This window comes from Silurus aristotelis (assembly GCF_946808225.1).
Source record: "Silurus aristotelis genome assembly, chromosome: 4".
Taxonomy (NCBI): domain Eukaryota; kingdom Metazoa; phylum Chordata; class Actinopteri; order Siluriformes; family Siluridae; genus Silurus; species Silurus aristotelis.
The window spans coordinates 5,838,915-5,865,106 of record NC_139577.1 but is presented as its reverse complement, the minus strand read 5'-3'; the positions used below and the strand labels follow the sequence as shown (position 1 = coordinate 5,865,106).

Genomic DNA, 26,192 nt, shown 5'->3' with positions numbered 1-26,192 from the left:
GTGCAACCTAGTGCAAACAGTGCAGACAGACAGTGCAGACAGACGACACAAGACAAGACACAAAACCCAATATAGCGCCGACCAGTAAACCTACTGTATACTTGATTATACAGTACTGTACGAGAACACTGTAAAAAAAAACTATACAAAATAAAAACTATACCCCAGAAGTGAGTATAAACAGAACAATGTAGTGCAAGAATGCAGCAGCAGTCAAAGGTGCAAAAAAACAGCATGTAAACAGTATAATACAGTGATAAATGATAAATGTGCAAAAAACAGCAGTTGAGAGTGTGGTACAGTCGAGAATAATAAATAATAAATAAATGAACGGTGGTGGAGTGTGTGTTAAGTGTTAAGTCCAGGAAAAATTTTACAGTTCGCTAACACACATTTGAGTGAGTGTGTTTGTGTGTGAAAGTTCCGTTTTATTTCTGTTTATTGAGTAGCCTGATGGCTTTTGGAAAGAAACTGTTGCATAGTCTTGTTGTTGCGGCCCGAATGCTTTGGAACCATTTTCCTGATGGCAGGAGGGTAAAAGGTGTGTGTGACGGGTGTGTGTGGTCATCCACAATGCTGTGTGCCTTGCGGATGGAGCGTTTGGTGTAAATGTCCATGATAGAGGGGAGAGAGACTCTGATGATCTTCTCAGCTGTCCTCACTATCCTCTGTAGGGTCTTGCGGTCCGAAACGGTGCAGTTCCAACACCAGGCAGTGATGCAGCTGCTTAAGATGCTCTCAATGGTTACTCTGTAGAACATGGTAAGGAAGGGGGGAGGGAGGTGGGTTTTCCTCAGCCTTCTCAGGAAGTAGAGATGCTGCTGGGCTTTCTTTGTGATGGAGCTGGTGTTGAATGACCAGGTGAGGTTGTCTGCCAGATGAACACCAAGGAATTTGGTGCTCTTGACCATCTCCACTGAGGATCCATCAATAATCAGTGGAGATTGGTCGCTCTGTGCTCTCCTGAAGTCCACAACCATCTCTTTTGTTTTGTCCACGTTCAGAGACAGGGTGTTTGCTCCACACCAAGCAGTTAACCGTTGCACCTCCTCTCTATATGCTGACTCATTGTTCTTGCTAAATAGACCCACCACGGTCGTGTCATCAGCAAACTTGATATGGTTCGAGCTGTGCATTGCTACACAGTCATGAGTCAGCAAAGTGAACAGCAGTGGGCTGAGCACACAGCCCTGGGGGGCCCCAGTGCTCAGTGTGGTGGTGCTGGAGATGCTGTTCCCGATCCTGAGTGACTGAGGTCTCCCAGTCAGGAAGTCCAGGATCCAGTTACAGAGGGAGGTGTTCAGGCCCAGAAGGTTCAACTTCTCGATCAGGTGCTGAGGAATGATTGTGTTGAATGCTGAGCTGAAGTCATTGAACAGCATTCGTACATATGAGTCCTTGTTATCCAGGTGGGTGAGGGCCAGATGGGGGTTGTTGAGATAGCATCGTCCGTGGAACGGTTTGGACGATACGCAAACTGCATGGAGTCCAGGGAGGGTGGAAGCTGTGTCTCAATGTGCCTCATGACGAGCCTCTCGAAGCACATCACCACGATGGGTGTGAGCGCGATGGGACGATAGTCATTGAGGCAATAGATTTCTTCGGCACGGGAACAATGGTCGTTGTCTTGAGGCACGTGGGAACAACGTTGCTGCTCAGGGAGATGTTGAAGATGTCAGTGAAGACATCTGCTAGCTGTTCTGCACATTCCCTGAGCACTCTGCCAGGAATGTTGTCAGGTCGAGCAGACTTCCATGGGTTAACTCTGCATAGAGTTTTCCTCACTTCAGCTGTGGTTAGACAGAGCACCTGGTCAGTGGAAGGAGGGATGGTCTTTCTCGCCACCACGTTGTTCTGTACCTCAAACCGGGCGTAAAAGTTATTCAGCACATTCGGGAGGAAGGGATCACGGTCACAATCAGGTGACGTGGTCTTGTAATTCGTGATTGCCTGGATGCCCTGCCACATGCGCCGGGTGTCTCCGCTGTCCTGAAAGTGGTTGTGGATTTTCTTCGCATGTGCGTGCTTCGCCACTCTGATGGTACGAGACAGTTTGGCCCTTGCTGTTTTTAAGGCCGCCTCGTCCCCTGATCTGAAGGCAGAGTCTCTTTGTTTCAGCAGCGCGCGCACATTTGCAGTCAGTCACGGTTTCTGGTTGGAGCGTGTAGTGATGGTCTTGGAGATGGTCACATCATCAACGCACTTGCTGATGTAGCTGGTCACTGATGATGTGTACTCCTCCAAGTTGATGGAATCGCCATTGGTTGCAGCCTCTCTAAACATGTCCCAGTCAGTGCACTCAAAACAGTCCTGAAGAGCAGAAGTAGCTCCTTCTAGCCAGGTTTTCACCTGTTTCAGAACCGGTTTAGAGCGTCTGACGAGCGGTCTGTATGCTGGAACTAACATAACAGAGCAGTGGTCTGAGTATCCAAGATGGGGGCGGGGCTCCGCACGATACGCGCCGGGGATGTTTGTGTAAACAAGATCCAGCGTGTTCGCTCCTCTCGTTGCAAAGTCCACATGCTGATGGAGTTTAGTGAGTACAGTCCTGAGATTCACATTGTTGAAATCTCCGGCGATAATAAACAATCCGTCGGGGTGAGCATTCTGCAGGTCGCTAATAGCGCAGTAGAGTTCATACAGTGCCTCCTTAGCATTAGCACTAGGAGGAATGTACACTCCGACAATGTAAACAGTTGTGAATTCCCCTGGAAAATAAAATGGTCTGCATCTAACAGTCACAAACTCCACTAGCGATGAGCAGTAGCATGAAACGAGCACAGAGTTCTTACACCATTCCGAGTTGATATAAACACACACGCCACCACACAGAGCTGCGTTTCTGTCGGCTCGAAACACGGTTAGCACGTCTAGCTGGATAGCGGCTTCCGGAAATCTGTCGCTGAGCCACGTCTTGGTGAAAACGAAGACGCAACAGTCTCTAAACTCTCGCCGTGTGGTTGGCTGGAGTCGGATGTAGTCCAGTTTATTGTCCAGGGAGCAGAAGTTTGAAAGAAAAATGGACAGGAGAGCCGGCCAGCTAGGGTTAGCATTTAGCCTAGCACGGACACCTGCCCGCTTGCCTCGCTTCCGCTTCCTCGAACAGCGCTTTCGACGTCTCCTCTCCCGGCCACCGGCATCAGGTAACACAGAGGGCTTTGGGCCTGGTCTTTGTGGCCGAGGTCGCAGCAAGCCGAGGTTGCGAAGGTTGTTGATAAGATCATCATGCAGATTGTTGGTTGCATGATGCATGTACCGTAGCAGTGTCTGGTGGTCGTACACATGAACACAGCTGACTCTGGTGTCCATGTATTGTGAAGGGTCATGCTAAATATGGTGAAAGCACCATTTTTGGATCCAGAGAGGCCGCTGTGAGCTACTGCCGCGCCACCATCTTGAATCAGAAAAAGATCCAAGAATGGATGCTTCTCGATACATCCAAGGCTTTGGAATCTTCTGAGCCAATAAACACAACACCAGAATCTATAAATATTCTACATTGTAAGCTCTCTGGATAAGTCCTAATTCAAATCCTGGTCGATCACTCTTTATAATCCAGAAGCCAAGTTCATCTTTATTGTGCTCGTTATACAGGCACACGTGCTTTTTTTTTTTTTTTTTTTTTTTTTTTTTTTTTTAAATTACACTTTGGCTCTCTCTTGTGGCCAGAATATGCAACTAACATGCAGTTTGCATTGTGTATTAAAAAGAAAGAAAAAGAAAGAAAGGTGCTTTATACTTCTCACATGTACAGCTCATTGAAATTATTTCTCCGCATTTCTCAGCAATGTTAGGAAGCTGAGGTCAGAACCTAGGGTCAGCCATGTCCATTGAAAGTTAAGGGCCTAACTCAGTGCCCCAAAAATGGGAATTTGGCGATAGTGGGACTTGAACCCCCAACCTTTGTAAGAATCTTTTTAAGTCTTTGTAAGAATGTATATCCCTGTGTTTTGTTATTTAGTTTTAAAGGTTCTCCCTGTTTGAGTTTTTTCTGTCTTGTAGCTGCAGCTACAGGGTCCTTTTGGAATGCATTATTATTTTTTTTGGTCTCTTTGATTCCCTCTCCATCATCAGCTTCCTACCAATCCTGACTGCACTTGGCATTACCAGCTCATCTTTTTCCATCTGTCATACCTATTTATTGCCATAATCATCACTGTGTGAATTTCCCCCACTCTAATCTCTATTCCATCCTGCACTTGTGTTATAAAAAATATGATAATAACAAAAGTAAAGTAAATTGCACAATCGAAAGAAAAACAAATATTTTTTAAACATTAAGTCCCCTGCAAAATGCACTATGATAAACAGATATAGAAAACAATATTTTCAAGCAAAAACAAAATTGAATAGCTGCCAATGCAGGATGTCCAATTTAGTGGACAAATCATTAATCAAATTTTACTCCTTCTATAAAATCGGTACTTGAGAAGTAAAACTATTATATTATTGCTTAGATGTTTCACTATGTCAGCATATATTTTCTTTTCTTTTAAAGGTCATCTACATTAGAAATATTGACAAGAATTTCCTCTAGTGATCAACAAATGTGGCTGCCTGTTGGCCATCTTTGTTTTAATTACAAATACTGGCCACTAGGTGGAAGCCTGTGTGCTGATGCAAAGAAGGCTATTGAAAATCGTTCCACTGTATCAGAGGTGGCAAAAGTACACACATCCTTTATTTAAGTAGTAATACAGATGCTCATGTTTTAAAATACTCGGGTAAAAGTTAAAGTACTGATTATACTTGTTTTTATTTAAGTGAAAGTAAAGAAGTTTGGGCTCTGACATGTACTTAAGTAAAATGTAGTTCTCTGGTATCACCTCATTACCTGTCCGTGTGGAAACATAGCAAAGGTTCCGTTTGCTATTTGACCCATTTTCCTCAGGCTTTTAAATGCATGTTCAACAAGTGCTGGCGTCATCCTTAAATAGGGGCCACCTGATTCACACCTGTTTTTTTCACAAAATTTATGACCTCAGTGATTGAATGCCACACTGCTATTTTTTTTAACACACCCCTTTCAACTAATTGCCCAATTGCACAGCCTTACGAGCGTGAATATCGTAATTGCTGGGTCTTGTTTGCTTTCTGAGAATCTACTGCACCAACTGGTAACTTGTTTGCCACGTAGCAATAAAAAATATACTAAAAACCTGAATTATTCTGGTTAGTCACATTGTACTGCTATTATTTTGAACAATACTGTACATATAAAAGTAGACATTTTACATATTCGAATGATGAACTGTTCTTATCTGTACGATTAAAAAAGACAGTAATTTAAGTTCCTTTTTCCAATAAGAGGGAAAAAAAATAAATAAATAAAACACCACCCAGAGTGTTAATTGTGTGAATCATGGCGGATTTGGCGTTTAATTTGAGACTTGGCACGTAAATAAAACAAATGTTTACTGATTACAAATATTTTTGGGTGGAGTTTGATTATTTATTTAATATCTAATTAAATAAAGGACGTCGTGGATAAATGTATGTTGTGCTGAAGGTTTTAATTTCGCCTCTTGTGTATATATATATATATATATATATATATATATATATATATATATATATATATATATATATATATATATAACAAATAAAAATATTTTAACTAATGAATGTGTCCAGGCTGAACATCCACATATAGAACAAGAAGAGAAAAGATGATGATGAACACGTGATCAGAAATGTCTCAGTTTTCAGTCCTGTTCACATGACTGACTCCCTCTGCCTCATCTAAGATCCTCAAAAGCTAGACATTATGCCGAGAGCCAAATAAATTCACAAACAAATGAGAAAGAAAGTAATTGAGATTTATCAGTCTGGAAAAGGTTATAAAGCCATTTCTAAAGCTTTGGGACTTCAGCGAACCACAGTGAGAGCCATTATTCACAAATAGCAAAAAAAATGGAACATTGGAGAACCTACCTAGGAGTTGCCGGCCGACCAAAATTACCCCAAGAGCACAGCGACGACTCATCCAGGAGGTCACAAAAGAACCCACAACTAAAACCAAAGAATTGCAGGCCTCACTTGCCTCAGTTAAGGTCAGTATTTATGACTCCACCATAAGAAAGAGACTGGGCTCAAATGGTCTGCATGGCAGAGTTCCAGGATGAAAACTGCTGCTGAGCAAAAAGAACATAAAGGCTTGTCTCAGTTTTGCCAGAAAACATCTTAATGATTCCCAAAACTTTTGGAAAAATACTCTGTGGACTGACGAGACAAAAGTTGAACTTTTTGGAAGGTGTGTGTCCCATTACCTCTAGTGTAAAAATAACACCACATTTCAGAAAAAGAATATCATACCAACAGTAAAATATGGTGGTGGTAGTGTGATGGTCTGGGGCTGTTTTGCTGTTTCAGGACCTGGAACACTTGCTGTGATAAATGGAACCTTGAATTCTGCTGTTTACCAAAAATCCTGAAAGAGAATATCCGGCCATCTATTCGTGACCTCAATCTGAAGCGAACTTGGGTTCTGCAGCAGGACAACGATCCACAACAACAAAATGATGACTTTGGGGTGGCCTAGTCAAAGTCCTGACCTAAATCATATTGAGATGCTGTGGCATGACCTTAAAAAGGCGGTTCAAGCTCGAAAACCCTCCAATGTGGCTGAATTACAGCAATTCTGCAAAATTCCTTCACAGGGCTGGAACATTGACTCATTGTAAGTTATCGCAAATGCTTGGTTGCAGTTGTTGCTGCTAAGGGTGGCTCAACCAGTTATTACGTTTAGGGGCCAACACTTTTTTACACAGAGCCATGTAGTTTTGGATTTTGTTTTCCCTCAATAATAAAAACTTTCATTTAAAAACAGCATGTTGTGTTCACTTGTGTTATCTTTTACTAATATTTGAATTAGTTTAATGATCAGAAACATTAAAGTGTGACAAACATGCCAAAAAAATTAAGAACTCAGGAAGGGGCCAAACACTTTTTCACACCACTGTATACTTCTTGTTGCTTTCTGCCCTGCACTGTAGTTAGGTGTAGTGGGTCTAAAAGGTTGTGTGCACTGCTCCATGTATATACTGTACTGTTACCTTACACCTCATTAAATATGGCTGTAGGTGTATTGGCTACACAAATGTTCCTATGACTGTGAAAGATCCTTCTTGACCAGGATAAATTGTTTAAGATGATGTAGAAATGAACAACCACCCTGTTGTCTTTTAATTTACGAGACCTTCAATGAACTTACTGAACTAGTATAGAATGATATTTCTTTCTGACCTTGTGATCCAGTTCATCCCAGAGCAGTTCATTAGGATTTTGGTGCGGTGACTGGGCCGGGAATTCCGTGATACATAATGCTCCAGCTGACTGTCCCTATGACTTCTGTCAGAGCCAAAAATGTCACATTTGGACTTTGTCCACAGATCTTTCTTCCAGTCATTTACTCTTTAATTTTTGTGTGCTTTTGCTATTTACCTAGTTTTTGTGTAGAAAGCAAATGAACATGAAGGTTTCTCAAAAACCACAAAGGCGTTTCCAAACTTAAAATGTTATATATATAATATATAAATATTGACCTAAAACAAGTGATCTATAATTTCAAAATCTGAGGTTAAAACTAAGACAAACATTATACCATGCCAAATATACTATAAGTAATTTTTCTTTTTTGCTTTTCCAATGCATCTATTGCATTGAGTTGTCAAGTCTGACTTTGAGACAACCAAATCTAGGGAGTTGGACTTGTCTTTAAACACACATTTGTCATTTACCTGATAAATGAGATGTCCAGAAACAACCCCTGGAGAAATGGATCATTTCAGACTCTGTACCAGTGATCAGACATTTTTTTCTGAGCAGCCAGAGGAATTTGTAGTGTGGACACTTCCTGGCTTTGTTGGCCAGACCAGGGTTCTTATTTAGACTGATGGTGCAGGAGTTGGATCCTTTGCTTGTGAGAAAACAGGCATGTTAAGCACTGACCATGATTTCATTTTCTGTTTATGAAAGAAAGAAAGAATGTAAATAGTATTACAAAAAGCAAGATATGCAAGTAAGTACAAAAATGATCAAAAATGTTGCTGTGGGTCTGAGGCAGTTTGCTAACATCTGTCCTACCCTCTGTCTTACATAAGTTCTTTTGTTACAGGCAACAATAATGTCATTTGGACTCACTTTTCCACAGAACTTTCTTCCAGTCATTCACTCTCCACTCCTTGTGTGTTTATTTGCATAGAAACAAAAGGACCATGTATGTCTCTCAAAAACTATGAAAGGTTTTTGAATGCCACACTGCTATTTTTTTTAACACACCCCTTTCAACTAATTGCCCAATTGCACAGCCTTACGAGCGTGAATATCGTAATTGCTGGGTCTTGTTTGTTTTCTGAGAATCTACTGCACCAACTGGTAACTTGTTTGCCACGTAGCAATAAAAAATATACTAAAAACCTGAATTATTCTGGTTAGTCACATTGTACTGCTATTATTTTGAACAATACTGTACATATAAAAGTAGACATTTTACATATTCGAATGATGAACTGTTCTTATCTGTACGATTAAAAAAGTTAAGTTTAAGTTTAAGTTCCTTTTTCCATTAAGAGTTTATATACAGAACTTTCTTCCAGTCATTCACTCTCCACTCCTTGTGTGTTTATTTGCATAGAAACAAAAGGACCATGTATGTCTCTCAAAAACTATGAAAGGTTTTTGCGACTAGGCGTTTCCAAACAGGCTCTTTATATAATATATAAACCGCAACAGGTTAATACTAAGGCAATCATTAACCAACTGAAAAATTCTAAGAGTAAAACATTAAATAGAGCAGGCATTAAACATAAAAGCTGAAAAAATAGCCGCTTACAACTTTGAACATCAGGTATTGAAATGATCATCATCATCATCATCATCTTCTCCCGCTTATCCGAGGCTGGGTCTCAGGGGCAGCAGTCTAAGCAGGGATGCCCAGACTTCCCTCTCCCTAGACACTTCTTTCAGCTCTTCCGGGGGACACCGAGGCGTTCCCAGGAAGGCGTCCAGGAGGCATCCAGAACAGATGCCCGAGCCACCTCAGCTGACCCCTCTCGATGTGGAGGAGCAGCGGCTCTACTCTGAGCTCCTCCCGAGTGACCGAGCTACTCACCCTATCTCTAAGGGATCGCCCAGCCACCCTGCGGAGAAAGCTCATTTCGGCCGCCTGTATCCGGGATCTTGTCCTTTCGGTCATGACCCAAAGCTCATGACCATAGGTGAGAGTAGGAACGTAGATTGACCAGTAAATCGAGAGTTTCGCCTTGCGGCTCAGCTCTTTCTTCACCACGACAGACCGGTACATCGACCGCATTACTGCAGAAGCTGCACCGATCCGTCTGTCAATCTCTCGTTCCACCCTTCCCTCACTTGTGAACAAAACCCCAAGATAATTAAACTCCTCCACTTGCGGAAGGAACTCTCCACCAACCTGAAGTGGGCAAGCCACCCTTTTCCGACTGAGGACCATGGCCTCGGATTTGGAGGTGCTGATTCTCATCCCAGCCGCTTCAAACTCGGCTGCAAACCATCCCAGTGCGTGCTGAAGGTCCTGGTCTGATGATGCCAACACGACAACATCATCTGCAAAGAGCAGAGACGAAATCGTGTTGTCACCAAACCGTACACCCTCCGGCCCCTGGCTGCGCCTAGAAATTCTGTCAATAAAAATTATGAACAGAACTGGTGACAAAGTCCGACATGCACCGGGAACAAGTCTGACTTACTGCCGGCAATGCGAACAAAGCTCCTGCTTAGTGAAGGGCCCCGGACCCCATACTCCCGGAGCACCCTCCACAGGCCGCCGCGAGGGACACAGTCGAATGCCTTTTCAAAATCCACAAAACACATGTGGACTGGTTGGGCAAACTCCCATGAGTCCTCCAGCACCCTGTAAAGGTTATAGAGCTGGTCCAGTGTTCCACGGCCTGGACGAAAACCACACTGTTCCTCCTGAATCCGAGGTTCTACTATCGGCCATATTCTCCTCTCCAGTACCCTGGCATAGACTTTCCCAGACTCGGCCAAACGTTCCCAGCAGACCCTCACAGTAAGCTTGGGTCTGCCGAGTCTGTCCAGCTTCCTCCCCCGCCATCGAATCCAACTCACCACCAGGTGCTGATCAGTTGACAGCTCCGCCCCTCTCTTTACCCGAGTGTCCAAGACATACGGCCGCAGGTCAGATGAAACGACCACAAAGTCGATCATTGACCTACGGTGTCCTGGTGCCACGTGCACTGATGGACACCCTTATGCTTGAACATGGTGTTCGTTATGGACAAACTGTAACTAGCACAGAAGTCCAATAACTGAACACCGCTCGGGTTCAGATCAGGGGGGCCGTTCCTCCCAATCACGGCCCTCCAGGTGTCACTGTCGCTGCCCACGTGGGCATTGAAGTCTCCCAGTAGAACGACGGAGTCCCCAGTCGGAGCACTGTCCAGCACCCCTCCCAGAAACCCCAAGAAGGCCGGGTACTCTACACTGCCGTTTGGCCCGTAGGCACACACGACAGTGAGAGACCTATCCCCGACCCGTAGGCGCAGGGAAACGACCCTCTCATTCACCGGGGTAAACTCCAACACATGGCGGCTGAGCTGGGGGGCTATAAGCAAACCCACACCAGCCCGCAACCTTTTACCATGGGCAACTCCAGAGTGGTTAAGAGTCCATCCTCTCTCGAGGAGTGTGGTTCCAGAGCCCAAGCCGTGCGTAGAGGTAGCCGTGCGACTATCTCTAGTCAGAACCTCTCAATCTCACGCACAATCTCAGGCTCCTTCCCCGCCAGCGAGGTGACATTCCACGTCCCTAGAGCTAGCTTCCGTGTCCAGGGATCGGGTTGTCGAGGCCCCCGCCTTCGACTGCTGCCCGATCCGCTTCTTCGGGCTGAGCCCGGCCGGACCCCGTGGGGGAAGGCCCAGCCACCAGGCGCTCGAATACGAGCCCCAACCCCGGTCCTGGCTCCAGGGTGGGGCCCCGGCTGCGCCATACCGGGCAACGTCACGGTCCTTGGTCTGTTTTTTCTCATAAGGGTTTTTGAACCGCTCTTAGTCTGACCCGTCGCCTAGGACCTGTTTGCCTTGGGAGACCCTACCAGGGGCATATAGCCCCAGACAACATAGCTCCTAGGGTCATTCGGGTACTCAAACCCCTCCACCACGTTAAGGTGGCAGTTCAAGGAGGGAGTATTGAAATTATTTCAGACTCTATTTGCTTTTTTTCTGATTCTAATTCTAACTAATACAAAACCTGCTACATCTAAACAGAAACAAATTTGACAGATACTGATATTGTCTTTGAAAATAACATTAATTTACATGTAGTAATTATATGTAATGAATGATCATTCAGCAAGAAATATCAGTGGATTGCTCATCTTTTCAAACACAAATATTTCACTATTATCTGCTAACTACCTAGAAGGCAGCTGACATAATTTTGACCATTTATGTGTCATTTGGTATTCAGGAGAACAAAAGAAAAGTGCTGGATAAGCAGTTTTCTATTTTTCTGAAAATAATGTCTGTGGATATGCTGTTCGAGCCCAATTTTGACCCACTTTTTTTTGGCTAAACTTTTTTCTTTGTGGCATCCATGACTATATTAGTATCTCTACAGATGTTAAGGTTGGCTAAGCCAAACCTTTATAGACAATTTTGCTGTCACATAAAAAAAAAAAAAAAAAAAAACATTCTTCATTTACCTTAACAGAAAATGAAGCCACTTCCAAGGAAAGTCCTAAACAGTACCAACTATGAAAATACCCAAATACGCATCAGCCATGACTAAAACATTGAATAATGTAAAAAAAAAAAAAAAAAAAAGACTAACCAGAAGAATGCAACATATTGCATGCCGCTCAAAGTAGGTTCACGGGTGAAACTGCAACTACAACTCACAAAAAAACACTCTAAAGCTACGCTTAAAATTGTGAACAGAACATAAGGGACATGAAAGCTGGTAACATAATTTTGCCCTGGAGTGATCCAGGTACAGTACTGAGAGTTTAGTGTTTAATTAATGGCCATACCAAACCTACAGGATAAACAATAACTTACAAAAAAAAGCAAAAGCACATGCTTTGTTTATTTTCCAGCTGAAACTGGTTTGAACTCTAGTGAAATTAAATCATTTTTACAATAATTGGAATTTAATCAATATTTCAGAATTTTCTTTTTAATCTCCACTGTTTTTCTTTATCTTTTATTCTTCTGCCTTACTGCCTTTTGTTTGTCCTTTTTACAGTTTTGTTTGAATTATATAATTAGCCGAATCCTTGCCTTAAAAACAAAGATAAATAAAAACTAATTACATTAAATGAGACATTATGAGACATGCTTTATCTATTTGTTTAGAGGAAACATTTGTAGGTGGAGTTTTTTTGGACTGCTTATATTTCAGGTGTCACCTTTTTTGTTCCTCACTCTAATTCTCACTTGGTGCAGAGCGACAGCTCTCAGGTAAGCTTCCTTGTTAATCATCTAAAAAACCTTCAATAATGATTTACTTGTCTGACAATTTTCAAACTTTAAATGATAACATTTTTAATGAGTGTGTTACCTCATCTGTATGCACTTGTGCTGGTTCCATTTCTTAAAATGGAAATCACTTGACTCCAGTAGCTGCTTCTGCTGATGTTCCGGTGTTTGAGGCAACAGTTGCTTTTATCCTGCTCAGGTGGTAAATATCCTGTGGCATGGCAAGCTTCGAAAGCGGAGTTGATGAGTGAGACAGGGAGTACTTGTTCTTATTACTGTTCAAGCCAAGAAAATCATTACAATGGGCATTATTTTTTTTTTCTTCACATATCCCAGCGATGTTAGGAAGTCAGAGCGCAGGGTCAGATGTCGAAACAAGCAAATAGAGGGAGTCAGATTGGTCCTTTGTCTGGTAATTGAGATGCCGAGAAACACCGTCCTGGAGAACTAGACCATTCCAAACTTGGCACAAGTGGTCAGACATTATTTTTGAAGAGCTTATAGCTAAACAAGAATATGACAATGCTTGAATTCTTTGCTTTTACTCTTTTGTGAAAGAAAGAAAATAGTAACACGGTAGTAAGATATGCACATTTTAAAAATGGTAGGAGAAGATGTTCAAAAATTATGTACTGTTCTCTACTACATGTTCAATTCAAAAGTAAACTAAACAAGATAGCTGGGTGCATTCTTCGTGCTTCTTTTCAGAAAGGAAAAAAATCATACTCAGCATTAATAATGTCAGATTAATAATCATAGTCAGAAATAAACGGCAATTTGTTTAATTTTACTTTTATTAGTAGCTAGATTTTTTTTATAATTTTTTATAGAAAGTCATCTTTACAGCATTTGTATTTGCAAAAAGAAACAATTAGCTCTTCTTTTTACATACTCTGATTCTTGGGTGTAACTGAAATATTTTTTGTAAAGTAAAAACACCCAAAAGGAACTAAGCCTAATTGCCTTATTGCCTAATGTCAAACTGGTTGAAATGCAGTCTTGTTTTGTGATGCAGGGTGTGTCTGGGTGTTGAAACCTGGGTGTTTTTTTTCTTTCTTTAACTTGGGTAAAGTTAAACCATACCCAAAAATTTAAATAGGACCAGACACCACCCATAGCAGAGCAAAAGAAACCATTGATGTTCAGACTATTATTACAGATTCCTTTTTATTGTTCAGTTTAGTGCTAAATTAATCCATTTCCTGAAGTTCTGCATTGTTGGGATTCCTGATTCCAGCACAGTAAAAAAAAAAAAAACTGTACCTTTATAAAGTATAATTATACCAGTATAAATGTTTAGTCGTCGCCCTCTTTTTTTTTCCAGGGATTTGGGAAGATGGTTTTCACACCCAAAATACACCAGTTTTGCCTGTTAGCCACTTGTTGGATTGGAGGAATCTTCTCTTGCCTGTTGTTTATTCAGTATACCTTGCCAGGATGTACACCTCAAACAATTCCTCCTTATCAGCCCAATGTTTACAAGAGTGCAAACGTCTCTGATCCTATTACCACTACAACCACTACAACCACTGCATCAACTACAACATCTACAACACCTACAACAACTACAACAACTACAACAACTACAACTGCTCAGCCTAAGGAGGAAAAACCCATCCTCCTGCTCTGGTTCTTGCCTCAAAACTTCCAGTGGGACTTTAATGAGTGTAAAAAAATGTACAACATTGACGGTTGCCAATTGACTTTAGACAGAAACCTTTACAGCCAAGCGGATGCAGTCCTTTTTTTTCACAAAGCAATCAAATGGGATTTGTCCAACCTTCCACCATCCCCTCGGCCTCCATTTCAAAAGTGGATCTGGTTCCATGTAGAATCGCCGACCAACACGGCAAAGATCCCAGGCTTGGAGAATCTTTTTAACCTCACCATGACCTACAGACGGGATAGTGACATTTTTGTGAGGCATGACCTGACGATCAGCAAAAAGCCAAACGAGAACATTGTGATTCCAAAGAAGGACAAGCTTCTCTGCTGGTTTGTGTCAAATGTTAACCCCAATACTGGAGTAGGGACCAGGATGAGTTACTACAACGAGTTAAAGAAGTACATCAATGTGCAAGTTTTTGGACTCATGGCCGGAACACGCTTGAAGGAAGAAGACTATTATCCCACCATGGCTTCTTGTAAATTCTACCTTGCCTTTGAGAACTCCATTCACAAGGATTACTTTGTGGAGAAATTAAATGGTCCTCTTGCATCCGGGACTGTCCCTGTCGTCATGGGACCCCCGAGACAAAATTATGAAGACTTTGTTCCGGGTAATTCCTTCATTCATGTTGAAGACTTCCCCAATGCTGAAGCTCTGGCTAAATATCTGCTTCAGCTGGACAAAGATGACGAAGCCTATAAGCACTACTTTGACTGGAGAAGGCATTTGACCGCAACTCCTCATCTAATACATTGGTATCAAGAGTTTATCATTTATATCTGTAACGCCTGTGAATATGTTGGTAGGCACAAAGAGTATAAAGCTGCACATAACATCTACAAATGGTGGTTTTCATAAAGAAGTTGTTTAACAGTTTTATGCCATTGTAAACCATACAGGCAGGACATAGACTTCTTTAAGTTGGTAATGTTGCCTAAAAATGTCTAAAAAAAATTCTTAATAACTTTTTATTCTATTTGTTACATTTTGAATATACAACGCATGTTAATTGGTACATATTTATAATTATACAATCCTGAATTCACCAAATGTGTGTTACCTCATCTGTATACAACTGTGCTGGTTCCATTTCTTGAAATGGAAATCACATGACACTAGTAGCTGCGTCTGTTGATATTCTGGTGTGTCACACGTCAGATGCTCTTATCCTGTTTAGGTGGTAAACTTTACTGGGTTAATTAATTTTGAAAGTGGATTTGATGAGTGAAACAGGTGGTACTTGCTCTTAATTACTGTTCAAGCCAAAAAACTAATACAATTGGCGTTATCCTTTTCAGACAAATAAACAAAACCAGCATGCCAAGAAGTTATAGATGGTATATTCCAATGGCTTCCCATTCTGGGCAATAAAGCCTAAACAGTCTTCTGGATAGTTGGGAACTTATGGAGTAAGGCTGGAGTCTGTTCAGAGTGAAACCGCTTATGGACACAATCCGTAAGACATGCAAAGCAATCTATCATCCTAGAAGACATTTAGCTGTGGATGAGAGGATGGTAACATGCAAAGCTAACACTAACTACCATGAACTTGTCATTGCTTGGTTAACTGTATGTCTGCCTTTAGTGGTGAAGCATGGAAATATAACTGAATAGGAATCCTTTCTTACAGTAAGCACCACAATACACCATGGAAATGCCTGGCATGCGATGTTCACCTGTGTCTTCAGTTAAACAGGAACTGTTTTCAAGAGTAGCACAGAGATTTTTGATGCAATTTTAAATAAACCACAAAGGAAACACATTCTTTCTTGTAGTACTGTACTTCTCACTCAGATCCTGGCTCAGTGATCCACAGCTCATTATGTAATCCACAGCTCATTTTGCGACCCATTGTCTACAAAGCTGTCAGTCACAGCATGTCGACGCCTCTTCGAATATGGCCTTTCAAAGTATAAAGTGTCTTTTCAATTTAAAATCAATGCAGTGTTTAATGTGAATGAGCAGGCAGGATGATTTTCACATGATTAAAAAAAAAAAAACCTACATTAGAAGATCTGTTCTCAAAAAGTCTTGTGAAAACATGTTTACTATAGGTTTTGCTTTTTCAAAAACCATGCATAAACCTTATTTTGTCAAAAATACAAACACACATATAAGCTGTTTACATATTGTGGTAGCCCAGTTTGTGCTAAATACAGTGTAATAAGTCTTTTGTCAATAGTATATTTAAAAGCAACTAAAAAGAACCAAATGTAAGAGCATGTCAATATCTCTCAAGAGGTCCAAAACACCCTCAGACTGCAGAGGGTTAATAGCGAACCATACTATGCAGAGACTGCAGAGAATTCTTACTAGTCATGGTATTCAGGAGGAACAACCTTTATGGTCACAGGATAGCAGCACAGGTGGGGCACCTGTAAAGGTAAAGAGTAAAGGTAATTGAACCCCCGACCTTCCATTCAGCAACCCAGATCCTTTACAATAGAGCTACCACTTCCCTTAAATGTGCTATAACTTCACGATCTTGCATGTCACCCATACACAGTGGCCATAATAATTTTCTCTGTATCATTTACATTTTATTAGATATGCTAGGAGGAATGGTAAAAAGCAAAAGGGTTACATCAGTTAGTAATTACCAACATGGACCGGTTGGTGTGGGGTTCATCCCTGATTGCCGATGAATGTCAAAACACTAGTGGAGAAGATGGCCGTAAATTGAGGTTCACCTGCTATCTACTAGTGAGTCCACTCTTTTGCATGGGTCTTCACTATGGGCAGAATGCGGCTGGAGACAACGTGGGGACTGAGTGGATGCTTGACTGCTGGGTCAACTGAAGGGCACGAATGCCGGCAGTACACTGGAAAGAGAGTGCTAGAAGGAGCTCTCCCTATGCAGCTCTTGCATGGGGTTGGCAAGTCTGATGTTTAGACAAGCAAATAGAGGGAGTCGGAGAGCCTAGCTAAACTAAGAACATAATGCTTGAATTCTCTGCTTTTACTCTTTTGTGAAAGAAAAAATAGTAATAATGTAGTAAGACATGCACATTTTTTAAATGGTAGTAGGAGATGCTCAAAAATAAACTAATGTACTAAATAATGAATTATTTGTGCTTCTTTCCAGAAAGAACAAAATCATACTCTCAGCATTACGTGTTTGAGTCTGTGATAAACAAAAAACCATGACAAACGGACGTCACCCCAAAAATGCAAGTTCAAAGTAATACAAACAAGGTCAAATAATAGTCATACTTCCTAACAGAAGAAAATTAAATAAATAAAAACAAATGACAGTGAATATAATAAGGAACAGTTGCAGGAACAGTCAACCCTGAAGGTTTACGTGTGCGCTATCGCGGCTTATTGTACCCCGCCTGCTGGGCAGTTGCTGGGGTAACACCCTCTCGTGACACGTTTCCTACGTGGCACCCGGAGGCTGAGGCATGGGATGCGACCCAGAGTGCCTGTATGGGACTTGGCCGTTGTGTTGGCAGCTCTATCTGAAGTGGCACTTAGGTACCTGTCTGTAAAAGACAGCTTTCTTTTGGCAATATCCTCCTTGAAGAGGGTCGGGGACCTACAGGCTCTTTTCATGGCCCTGTCTCTCCTGGAGTTTGCCCCTGGCATGGCCAGTGCATTTCTCTACCCTAAACCTGGGTATGTGCCTAAGGTGCCTACGGCTCCCTTACGACCCGTCGTACTGCAGTCATTCTGTGCATATTTTTAATTAAGTCTATATGACAAATTGCACATTATTTCCAATAACTGATTTCAGAACATTGTTAGATTTTCAAGATATACAACCGTGATTTGCAACATATTTTCTCCCTGATTAGATGTTTCATGCAAACTTAATTTAAAATAAGCTTACCCAGTGAAATTACATTACTTAAGTATGACTTCAGTTTCAAACACTTTATAGATACTTACATTAAACGATAAAGTTTGTCGCGATCCCGTGCTGCACGTTTGGACTGACTATCAAAATCATTCCACGTGAGCATGTCCACATATACAACGTGCATGCTCCAACCACCAAACCAACATGTGTGCTTGTAAACTTACATGTGCATATCTAGTCAACAGTTCAAATCAAGCTGGTCAGACAATTTTTTAACCAACTTATTTCCACTTATTAGGTCAACATTTTTTTGTTTAATTGTCCAGTTAACTAATAGATAACAGTTGTTACAACTTTTTGCAAGTTGGATTTTTTACATTGTGCTATCAGCGAGATACCAGGGAAAAATCAGTGAATGAAATTAGTTATGTGGCAAATGCAATTCCGCAAGTCATCTTTACGGCATTTGTATTTGTAAAAAAGATATAATTATTTGTTGTAATTTATAGTAAAGACACAGAGCTCCTTTTCTCAGACTGCTTACACAAACCGTGTAATGCAAAAGGCCTTAAAAACCTTCAGAAAATTTTGTTGTATTCTTTTTCTATGCTACAGTCATTGTTGTTCTCTTAATTTGATCAGTGTGTTTTCTGCAAAATAATGTTTTTTTTTACTAATGCCTTAAATTTGTGGAAAAAGGTGTTCTGGTAGCATGGTAACGACAGGACAAAAACTCCTTCAACGGTTGAGCAGTGAAGATCAAATCAATAAAATTAATAATAATAATAATAAAAAAAAGATATAAATAACTAGGGCTATAGTTTATTCTGTAAATCATATTTTTCTATAAAGGACAAAAGATTTTTTTTAGTCACTTTAAGGGCTTTTGTGAAAGAAATAAACTCATTATAAAATGCAAACAACGTTGTATGTAAATGTGTATATAATATTTTGCCATCAGAATTATATTATTAACAAGAAAGTCGTCTTTGTTATTGTTCATTACAAGTCCAAAGATAATGTCCTTTACAGTGAAATTTCTTAGATGGGGAACTTTTGGGTAAAGCCAGTTATGGATATCAGACCATAAAGTATCCACATACATTTCTTTAATTTTGGGACATAAAGGAAATTTCAAATACTTGGTTCTAAGTATGTAAATGGTTTCTTTGGAAAGGTTATGTGTGATTGAGTTTCTGTAAACGATTATAGGACAAGAAATGTTGTTAAATACATTTATAATAATTTTGTTTGAAAGTTGACTTCCCTTGAAATCACAACCTTCAATTGAGACTGGTGGGAGATTCAGGGTTATGAAAGTAGAATAAGAGAAAATGTCCATAATTAGACAGACGGTGGATTGAGGGATGGCTCTAGAAATAGATTCAAATATGGACAGATCACAAACCAGATTATATTTAACACAAACATTTACATATGACATAATACCATTATATCCATCAATTAAATGGGACACTGACCATACCTTTCTCCACCAAGTTCTCTTCATACAGTGATTTATTCCTAACTGTAATATATATATTATTCCATAATGGTGTTTTGTGTGGTGTGAATTTATGATTATATAGTGTGATTATACTGGAATAATTTAATTGAGAGACATTGAACAGTGAAGTCGCATCTAGGTATAAAAATATATTCCCCCTAATTTCTTGAATAACTCTAGGAATGTAAAACCCAAAATCGTTGTTTATATAGATGATTTATAGAATCAAAATTAATGGCTTGTAAACCTCCATCTTTAAAATCTTTTGTCATCTCCCCTATTTTTATGTAATGGGTTTTCTTTTTCCATATATAACCAAAGTTAACCTGGTTAATTTTTTTTCGATGGTTCTATTTGAAATGGCGATTGTGTGTGCAGGATATATGAAACTTGAAATGCCTTCCATCTTAGTAAAAAAAAAAAAAAAAACCTCTACTCAATGAACTTATAATAATCCAAGAGTTACATATTCATTTACATATACATATTTACATATAAAATTTTCTTGGGATCTGTTGAGGTAAATATTGCTAAATATTTAACTATAGATTTTATTGCGATGTTATAAACCTCCGTTGAGTGGCATTAATTCCCACTTGCTCAAATAAATTTTTTAAACCAGAGGCTTTGGTGAAGATGTGAACTGTTTGTAATATTTTGGGTATCCCCAATAGCTGCTTCATAAAATGGTAGTATCATCTGCAAACTGGCTGATAATTATTGGCAAGCCAAGTGCATTCAATGAGGCTATGTTTGAATTTTTGATAAAGATAGAGAGCATCTCAGTGGTTTGAATAAAAAGAAATGGGGGAAAAGGGGGGCAACCCTGTTTAAAACCGCGAGTGATGGTAAATCTGGGTGAAGAACCTCCTGGCAAAGAAACCGAGCTATAAGCAGTTTATTCCCAATGGTCGAAAGGCCGCCCATTTTCTCCAGTGCTGTGGATAGCAGAGAAATGTGTCTCTTTATCTGTTTAGCTAGTTGTTTATATGTTATACGATTTAATTCGTTTTGTGTAAAACCAGATTACCGAGATGTGCTGCTTACTCTCTGGTAAATTAATGTTTAGTGCTTGGAGTGTAGCGCGAGTAGGTTTTAGTTTAACAGGGATACAGGTATGTGTTAGTGTGCTGTGCGCCTTCAGTGCTCTCCTGCTGCGGTGTCAAAGCTGTCACGTGATCTGGGCCGGGATTCCGGTTGTTACTACTACCGCCTCTAGAAAGCTACTGCACGAGTTCCACACCCTCTGTCATATTATATCTTGTAAATACTGGGTAAGTAAAGTGTTGCAATAATTCAAAATGATGTAAGTTCTTTTTATGAGGGTTGTAGTGGTTTTTTTTTTTATGTGGTTGAGCAGGTCGGGTGAGAGCATGTCATGCTAAAAGAGCTCTTTCCTTATCCTAGTTCTTTAAACCACGCTGCTGTTTGATAGATTTTGCATGCCCGGAAATGCTGCTTTAATCGATTTTGCATGCCCGGAAATGCTGCTTTAATCAATTTTGCATGCCGGAAATGCTGCTTTAATCGATTTTGCATGCCGAAAATGCTGCTTTGATCGATTTTGCATGCCGGAAATTATGCTTTGATTGATTTTGCATTCCGGAAATGATGCTCTGATCGTTTTTGCATTCCGGAAATGATGCTTTGATCGATTTTGCATGCCGGAAATGATGCTTTGATCGATTTTACATGCCGGAAATACTGCTTTGATCGATTTTACATGCCGGAAATGCTGCTTTGATCGATTTTGAATGGCGGAAATGCTGTATGACCTGCTTTGCCATCCCGGAAATGCAGTATAAGCTGCCTAAAAGCGTTTGTGTAATTGTTTTGTAATTGGTTTAAGTGATGTTTGACAGATTTTTTTTTCTTTGTGTTATGCTGCTGTAGTTTCTGTTATAGGGGCGAAGTGCTTCCTGAAATGGGCTGCACCCCAATGCATTACTTCACTGGGGTTGTCACTATTGTGCAGAGGTGGCAAAAGTACACACATCCTTTACTTAAGTAGAAGTACAGATACTCATGTTTTAAAATACTCGGGTAAAAGTTGAAGTACTGATTAAAATTTTTTACTCAAGTGAAAGTAAAGAAGTCTTTGCTTTGACATGTACTTAAGTAAAAAGTTGTTTGTGTCGCCATTATGAGGGAAAAACCCACAAAACGCCACCTAGAGGGTTAATTGTGTAAAAAATGGCGGATTTTCTGTTTGATTTGAGACTTAGCGCATAAATAAAACAAAAGTTTACTGATTAAAAATATTTTTATCTGGAGTTTAATAATTAATTTTACATCTAAGTAAAGAAAGGACGTCGTAGATAAATGTATTTATGTATTTAAATTTTTTTTATAAAAATGGTAAAAACAGAAATGCTGAATTGATGGCGCGTTAATAACATTTAGTGCCGTTTACAATAATTTAATCTTGACAGCCATATATATATATATATATATATATATATATATATATATATATATATATATATATTAATACAAAACAAATTAAAAATGTTACCGAATAAATGTATCCAGGCGGATCATCCACATATAGAACACAAGCAGAGAAAAGATGATGATCATCATGAATGTGTCTGTTCTCAGTCATGTTTACATCACTGACTCCCTCTGTCTTATCCACATTAACCCCAAACTTCTTACTGCCTTCTGGCTGCTGATTCTTATCTTCGTAAACTAGTCTACATCTGTGGTGAGAGTCAGGACTTTATACACCAGCGGATTGAAAAAGACGCATGGTAAAAGGAAATCGGTTGTTCGGCTGAAATCGGCGCGCAGTGAAAATAAAAAAAATATATTTCACCAAATCAGTGGATTAAAACTAAAGTAACGAGCCGGTTTTGAAAATTTAAGAAGTAAAAAGTACAGATATTTGTGTAAAAATGTAATGAGTAAAAGTAAAAAGTATCTAAAAAATAAATAGTGGAGTAAAGTACTGATACCTGAAAAATCTACTTAAGTACAGTAACGAAGTATTTGTACTCCGTTACTTCCCACCTCTGCTATTGTGGCGCTATTCTTGCTGTTATTTGCAAGAATAGCGTTTTAAATGGTTGGAGTTTCACGTTTTCCTTAGTTAGTGGGCAAACCTGGTGCGGTTACATTAGCCCATTCTTTACCACGGAAGCCTTTGCCCTCTTTATATACTTTTTTAATATTGTCTCCTGTTTTTTCAAAATTTTCTAATTTTTTTTTCTGCTAAATTATTTTTGTGGGCCGTAATCTCGCACCTTTCGCCTTATTTCTTAGGGGATCGCACTTTTGTGCGTTTGTTTAATTTATTTTCCCTGTTATTTCGGGGTGGTGTAGTCGCCACAGCAGGGCCCCTTGCTACACATGGCGTAGTTGGCAGGATTACTACAAAAATTTGGCAGAGGTGCGAAAAATATTTACAAGGGTTTGTGTGTGTTGTGTTTTTTTTTTTGTGTGTTTTTAGGAACAAAGCAGCAGCATGAGCTCTGAAGATGGCAGTGTTGGGTACTCCTTTGGGTGCCATTTTTGGTAAGAAAAAGGTATATTTTGTAATAATGGAGGGGGAATTACAGGAACTTAGAGCTTGTGGCTCAATTTAGGGCCGACAATGAGAGATTGCGACAGGAAAAGGTGTTGCAGCACGGGAGGAAGTGGATGCTGAGCCCAGTACCCCTGCAATAGGTACTAACTGGTACTAACATTTCAGTAACTAATACAGAAGGTGGCAAAGATTTAGCGGTAGGTCTGGGGTGGATTTTAATAAATGGATTGAGGAAGTTTTATCCCCAGATCATCAGGCTTTCTTTTTTTTTTTAGATCATTTAAAGGGGGAGGTGCGAGAAATAAATTTTTACTCTCTTGAGGTACATGGGGATCATGAGAAAATGATCAAAGCATCGCGTGAGCTGTATAGTGTTCATTGTCATACGTAGCTTTGCAGGAAACTTTCTTCTCCCGGAAGTAGCGAGAAGGGGAGACACTCATAGTTTTCTCTTGCTTAGATGGGCTTACTAGAGAAGGTTAAACAGTCCACAAATTCTATGATGATCTGCTTCCATAATCTTTTGTGTTCCCTGCCCTCATGCAGAAAAAGGGATTGGGTGTCTTGTCTTGTGCAGGTTCTGTTTTACTATAACACCACTCCCCACCAGGCTACAGGGGAATCTCTTTATCTCCTGATGTTTGGCCAGGAACTAAGACTCCCTATTGTTTTTCTGTTGGGTAGGGTCCAAGAGCTGGAAAGGGTGGGGTTCATGACTGCATTACAGAACATCAAGCAAGGATGCGGATTGCATTTGACTGGGCACGAGAACATTTAAAGGCTGCGGCTGAACGTCGTAAGAACCAGAACGACGCGTATGTTCATAATGCACCACTGAGGGAGGGTCAACTGGTTTATCTTAGAGATAATAGTGAGAGGGGTCCTTCAATTAGATGCTTGTCGTTGTTAGGAAACTATTAAGGATTTGGACCTTTGGATGGTCATCCCTGGAACCCTTCAGGTTGGGTCAGGTCAAGCTGTAGGATCACATCCTTCTACTTCAGTGTAAGGGTCCTTGGCTGCGTTGTTATCTGTGGGGAAATGCTGGTTCGGGGCATGATTCTGATTTGAGTCCCATGTGTATGTTTGCCAGTCTAGCCAGTCTAGAATACGGGAGGGAACTGTGTGTGTTTGAGCAGTTTCAGTGAGCGCATGTCACACTAAAATGGCCCTTATTCTAGTTCTTTAAGCCACGCTGCTGCCGCTGCTGCTTTGACTGCTTTTCTATGTCAGAAATGCTGCTTTGACTGCCGGAAATGCTGTAAAAGCTGCCTTAAAGCGTTTGGGTGATTGTTTTGTAATTGGTTTGTTTAGTGATGTTTGACTAATTTTTCTTTCTTTCTTTGATTTATGCTGCTGTAGTTTCTGGTATAGGGGCGAAGTGCTTCCTGAAATGGGCTGACTTTTGGCAGCACCACAAGGCATTACTTCACTGGGGTTGTCAATATTGTGGCGCTATTCTTGCTGTTATATGCAGTGAATCTAGTGGGTGTGATTCTAAATGGTTGGAGCTTCTCTTTTTCCTTGGTTAGTGGGCAAACCTGGTGCGGTTACATTAGCCCATTCTTTACCACGGAAGCCTTAGCCCTCTTATATGCTGTTTTAATGTTGTCTTTATTTATTTTATGTACATTTTAATTAAGTAAATTTTCTGAAATAAATTTTTTTAATAAAGACTATTTTGTGGACCGTAATCTTGCACCTTTCAACTTATTCAGTGGATTGTGCTTTTGTTCAATTTATTTTCCCTGTTATTTCGGGGTGGCGTAGTCGCCACAGTAGAGCCCCTTGCTACACCAGCACAGTTTAAAAAAAGAGTACATTTGACCAATTCACTTAAAATTCAACATAGATTCAGTATAAATGTTTTATAACAAAGTCTTTTTTTTTTTTTTCAGGGATTTGGGAAGATGGTTACCTCACCCAAACTACACCAGTTTTGCCTGTTAGCCACTTGTTGGTTTGGAGGAATCTTCTCTTGCCTGTTGTTTTTTCAGTATTCCTTGCCAAAATGTACACCTCAAACAATTCCCCCATATCAGTCCAATGTTTACAAGAGTGCAATCGTTTCTGTTCCTATTACCACTGTATCAACTAAAACTGCTCAGCTTAAGAAGGAAAAACCCATTCTGCTGGTGTGGTTCTTGCCTGAAAACTACCATTGGGACTTTAATGACTGTAAAACAATATACAACATCGACGGCTGCCAATTGACTTTAGACAGAAACCTTTACAGCCAAGCGGATGCAGTCCTTGTTTTTCACAAAGCTATCAGCAGGGATTTGTCCAACCTTCCACCATCCCCTCGGCCTCCATTTCAAAAGTGGATCTGGTTCCATGTAGAATCGCCGACCAACACGCCAAAGATCCCAGGCTTGGAGAACCTTTTCAATGTCACTTTGAGCTACAGACGGGACGCGGATATTTCTGTGAGATATCGACTGACGGTCAGCAAAAAGCCAAACGAGAACATTATGATTCCCAAGAAGGACAAGCTTCTCTGCTGGTTCGTGTCAAATGTTGACCCCAATACTGGAGTAGGGACCAGGATGAGTTACTACAACGAGTTAAAGAAGTACATCAATGTGCATGTTTTTGGACGCATGGCCGGAGCACGCATGAACGATGACGACTATTATCCCACCATGGCTTCTTGTAAATTCTACCTTGCTTTTGAGAACTCCATTCACAAGGATTACTTTGTGGAGAAATTAAATGGTCCTCTAGCAGCCGGGACTGTCCCTGTCGTCATGGGACCCCCGAGACAAAATTATGAAGACTTTGTTCCGGGTAATTCCTTCATTCACATTCAAGACTTTCCCAATGCTGAAGCTCTGGCTAAATATCTGCTTCAGCTGGACAAAGATGACGAAGCCTATAAGCACTACTTTGACTGGAGAAGGCATTTGACCGCAACTCCTCATCTAGTACAGTGGAATAAAGAGTTTACCATGTATATCTGTCAGGCCTGTGAATATGTTGGTAGGCACAAAGAGTATAAAGCTGCACATAACATCTACAAATGGTGGTTTTCATAAAGAAGTTGTTTAACAGTTTTATTATAGTTATAGTTTCATATATGGCCATTTTAAACCATACAGGCAGGACATAGACCTCTTTAAGTCGGTACTGTTGCCTAAAAATGTCAAAGTAATTCTTGATAACTTTTTATTATATTTTTTTTGAATTTTGAACATACAATGCATGTT

General features: G+C 40.4%; 2 protein-coding genes and 1 pseudogene across 7 annotated transcripts in view; 2 read left to right on the top strand and 1 right to left on the bottom strand.

The window, feature by feature from the left end:
* The window catches only part of LOC310725483 (SH2 domain-containing protein 4B-like), a 99,856-nt gene that overhangs the window by 72,544 nt on the left and 1,120 nt on the right, over positions 1 to 26,192 (bottom strand). Inside the window, exons 2-3 of the mRNA XM_083540490.1 lie at positions 16,459 to 16,520; positions 15,206 to 15,314 (exon numbers count right to left, since the gene is read on the bottom strand). Coding sequence (XP_083396616.1) covers positions 15,206 to 15,235 — 30 coding nt within the window. The 5' untranslated portion in view covers positions 15,236 to 15,314; positions 16,459 to 16,520. The remainder of the gene's footprint in view (positions 1 to 15,205; positions 15,315 to 16,458; positions 16,521 to 26,192) is intronic.
* Positions 12,391 to 15,182, top strand: LOC310725497 (4-galactosyl-N-acetylglucosaminide 3-alpha-L-fucosyltransferase 9 pseudogene; annotated as a pseudogene). Its single transcript, XR_014538338.1, has 2 exons — positions 12,391 to 12,458; positions 13,801 to 15,182. The product of XR_014538338.1 is annotated as a 4-galactosyl-N-acetylglucosaminide 3-alpha-L-fucosyltransferase 9 pseudogene (transcript).
* On the top strand, positions 16,421 to 26,038 carry LOC310725493 (4-galactosyl-N-acetylglucosaminide 3-alpha-L-fucosyltransferase 9-like). Of its 5 annotated transcripts, XM_083540505.1 has the most exons (3): positions 22,890 to 22,970; positions 23,668 to 23,798; positions 24,882 to 26,038. In XM_083540505.1, the coding sequence occupies exon 3, from the start codon at positions 24,894 to 24,896 to the stop codon at positions 26,019 to 26,021; it is 1,128 nt and encodes a 375-aa protein (XP_083396631.1). In that variant the 5' UTR covers positions 22,890 to 22,970; positions 23,668 to 23,798; positions 24,882 to 24,893; the 3' UTR covers positions 26,022 to 26,038. The 5 variants fall into 5 exon arrangements, with proteins under 5 accessions (XP_083396628.1, XP_083396630.1, XP_083396631.1 ...); XM_083540502.1 differs by lacking the exons at positions 22,890 to 22,970; positions 23,668 to 23,798 and adding an exon at positions 16,421 to 16,528; XM_083540504.1 differs by lacking the exon at positions 23,668 to 23,798 and having other exon boundaries at positions 22,667 to 22,970.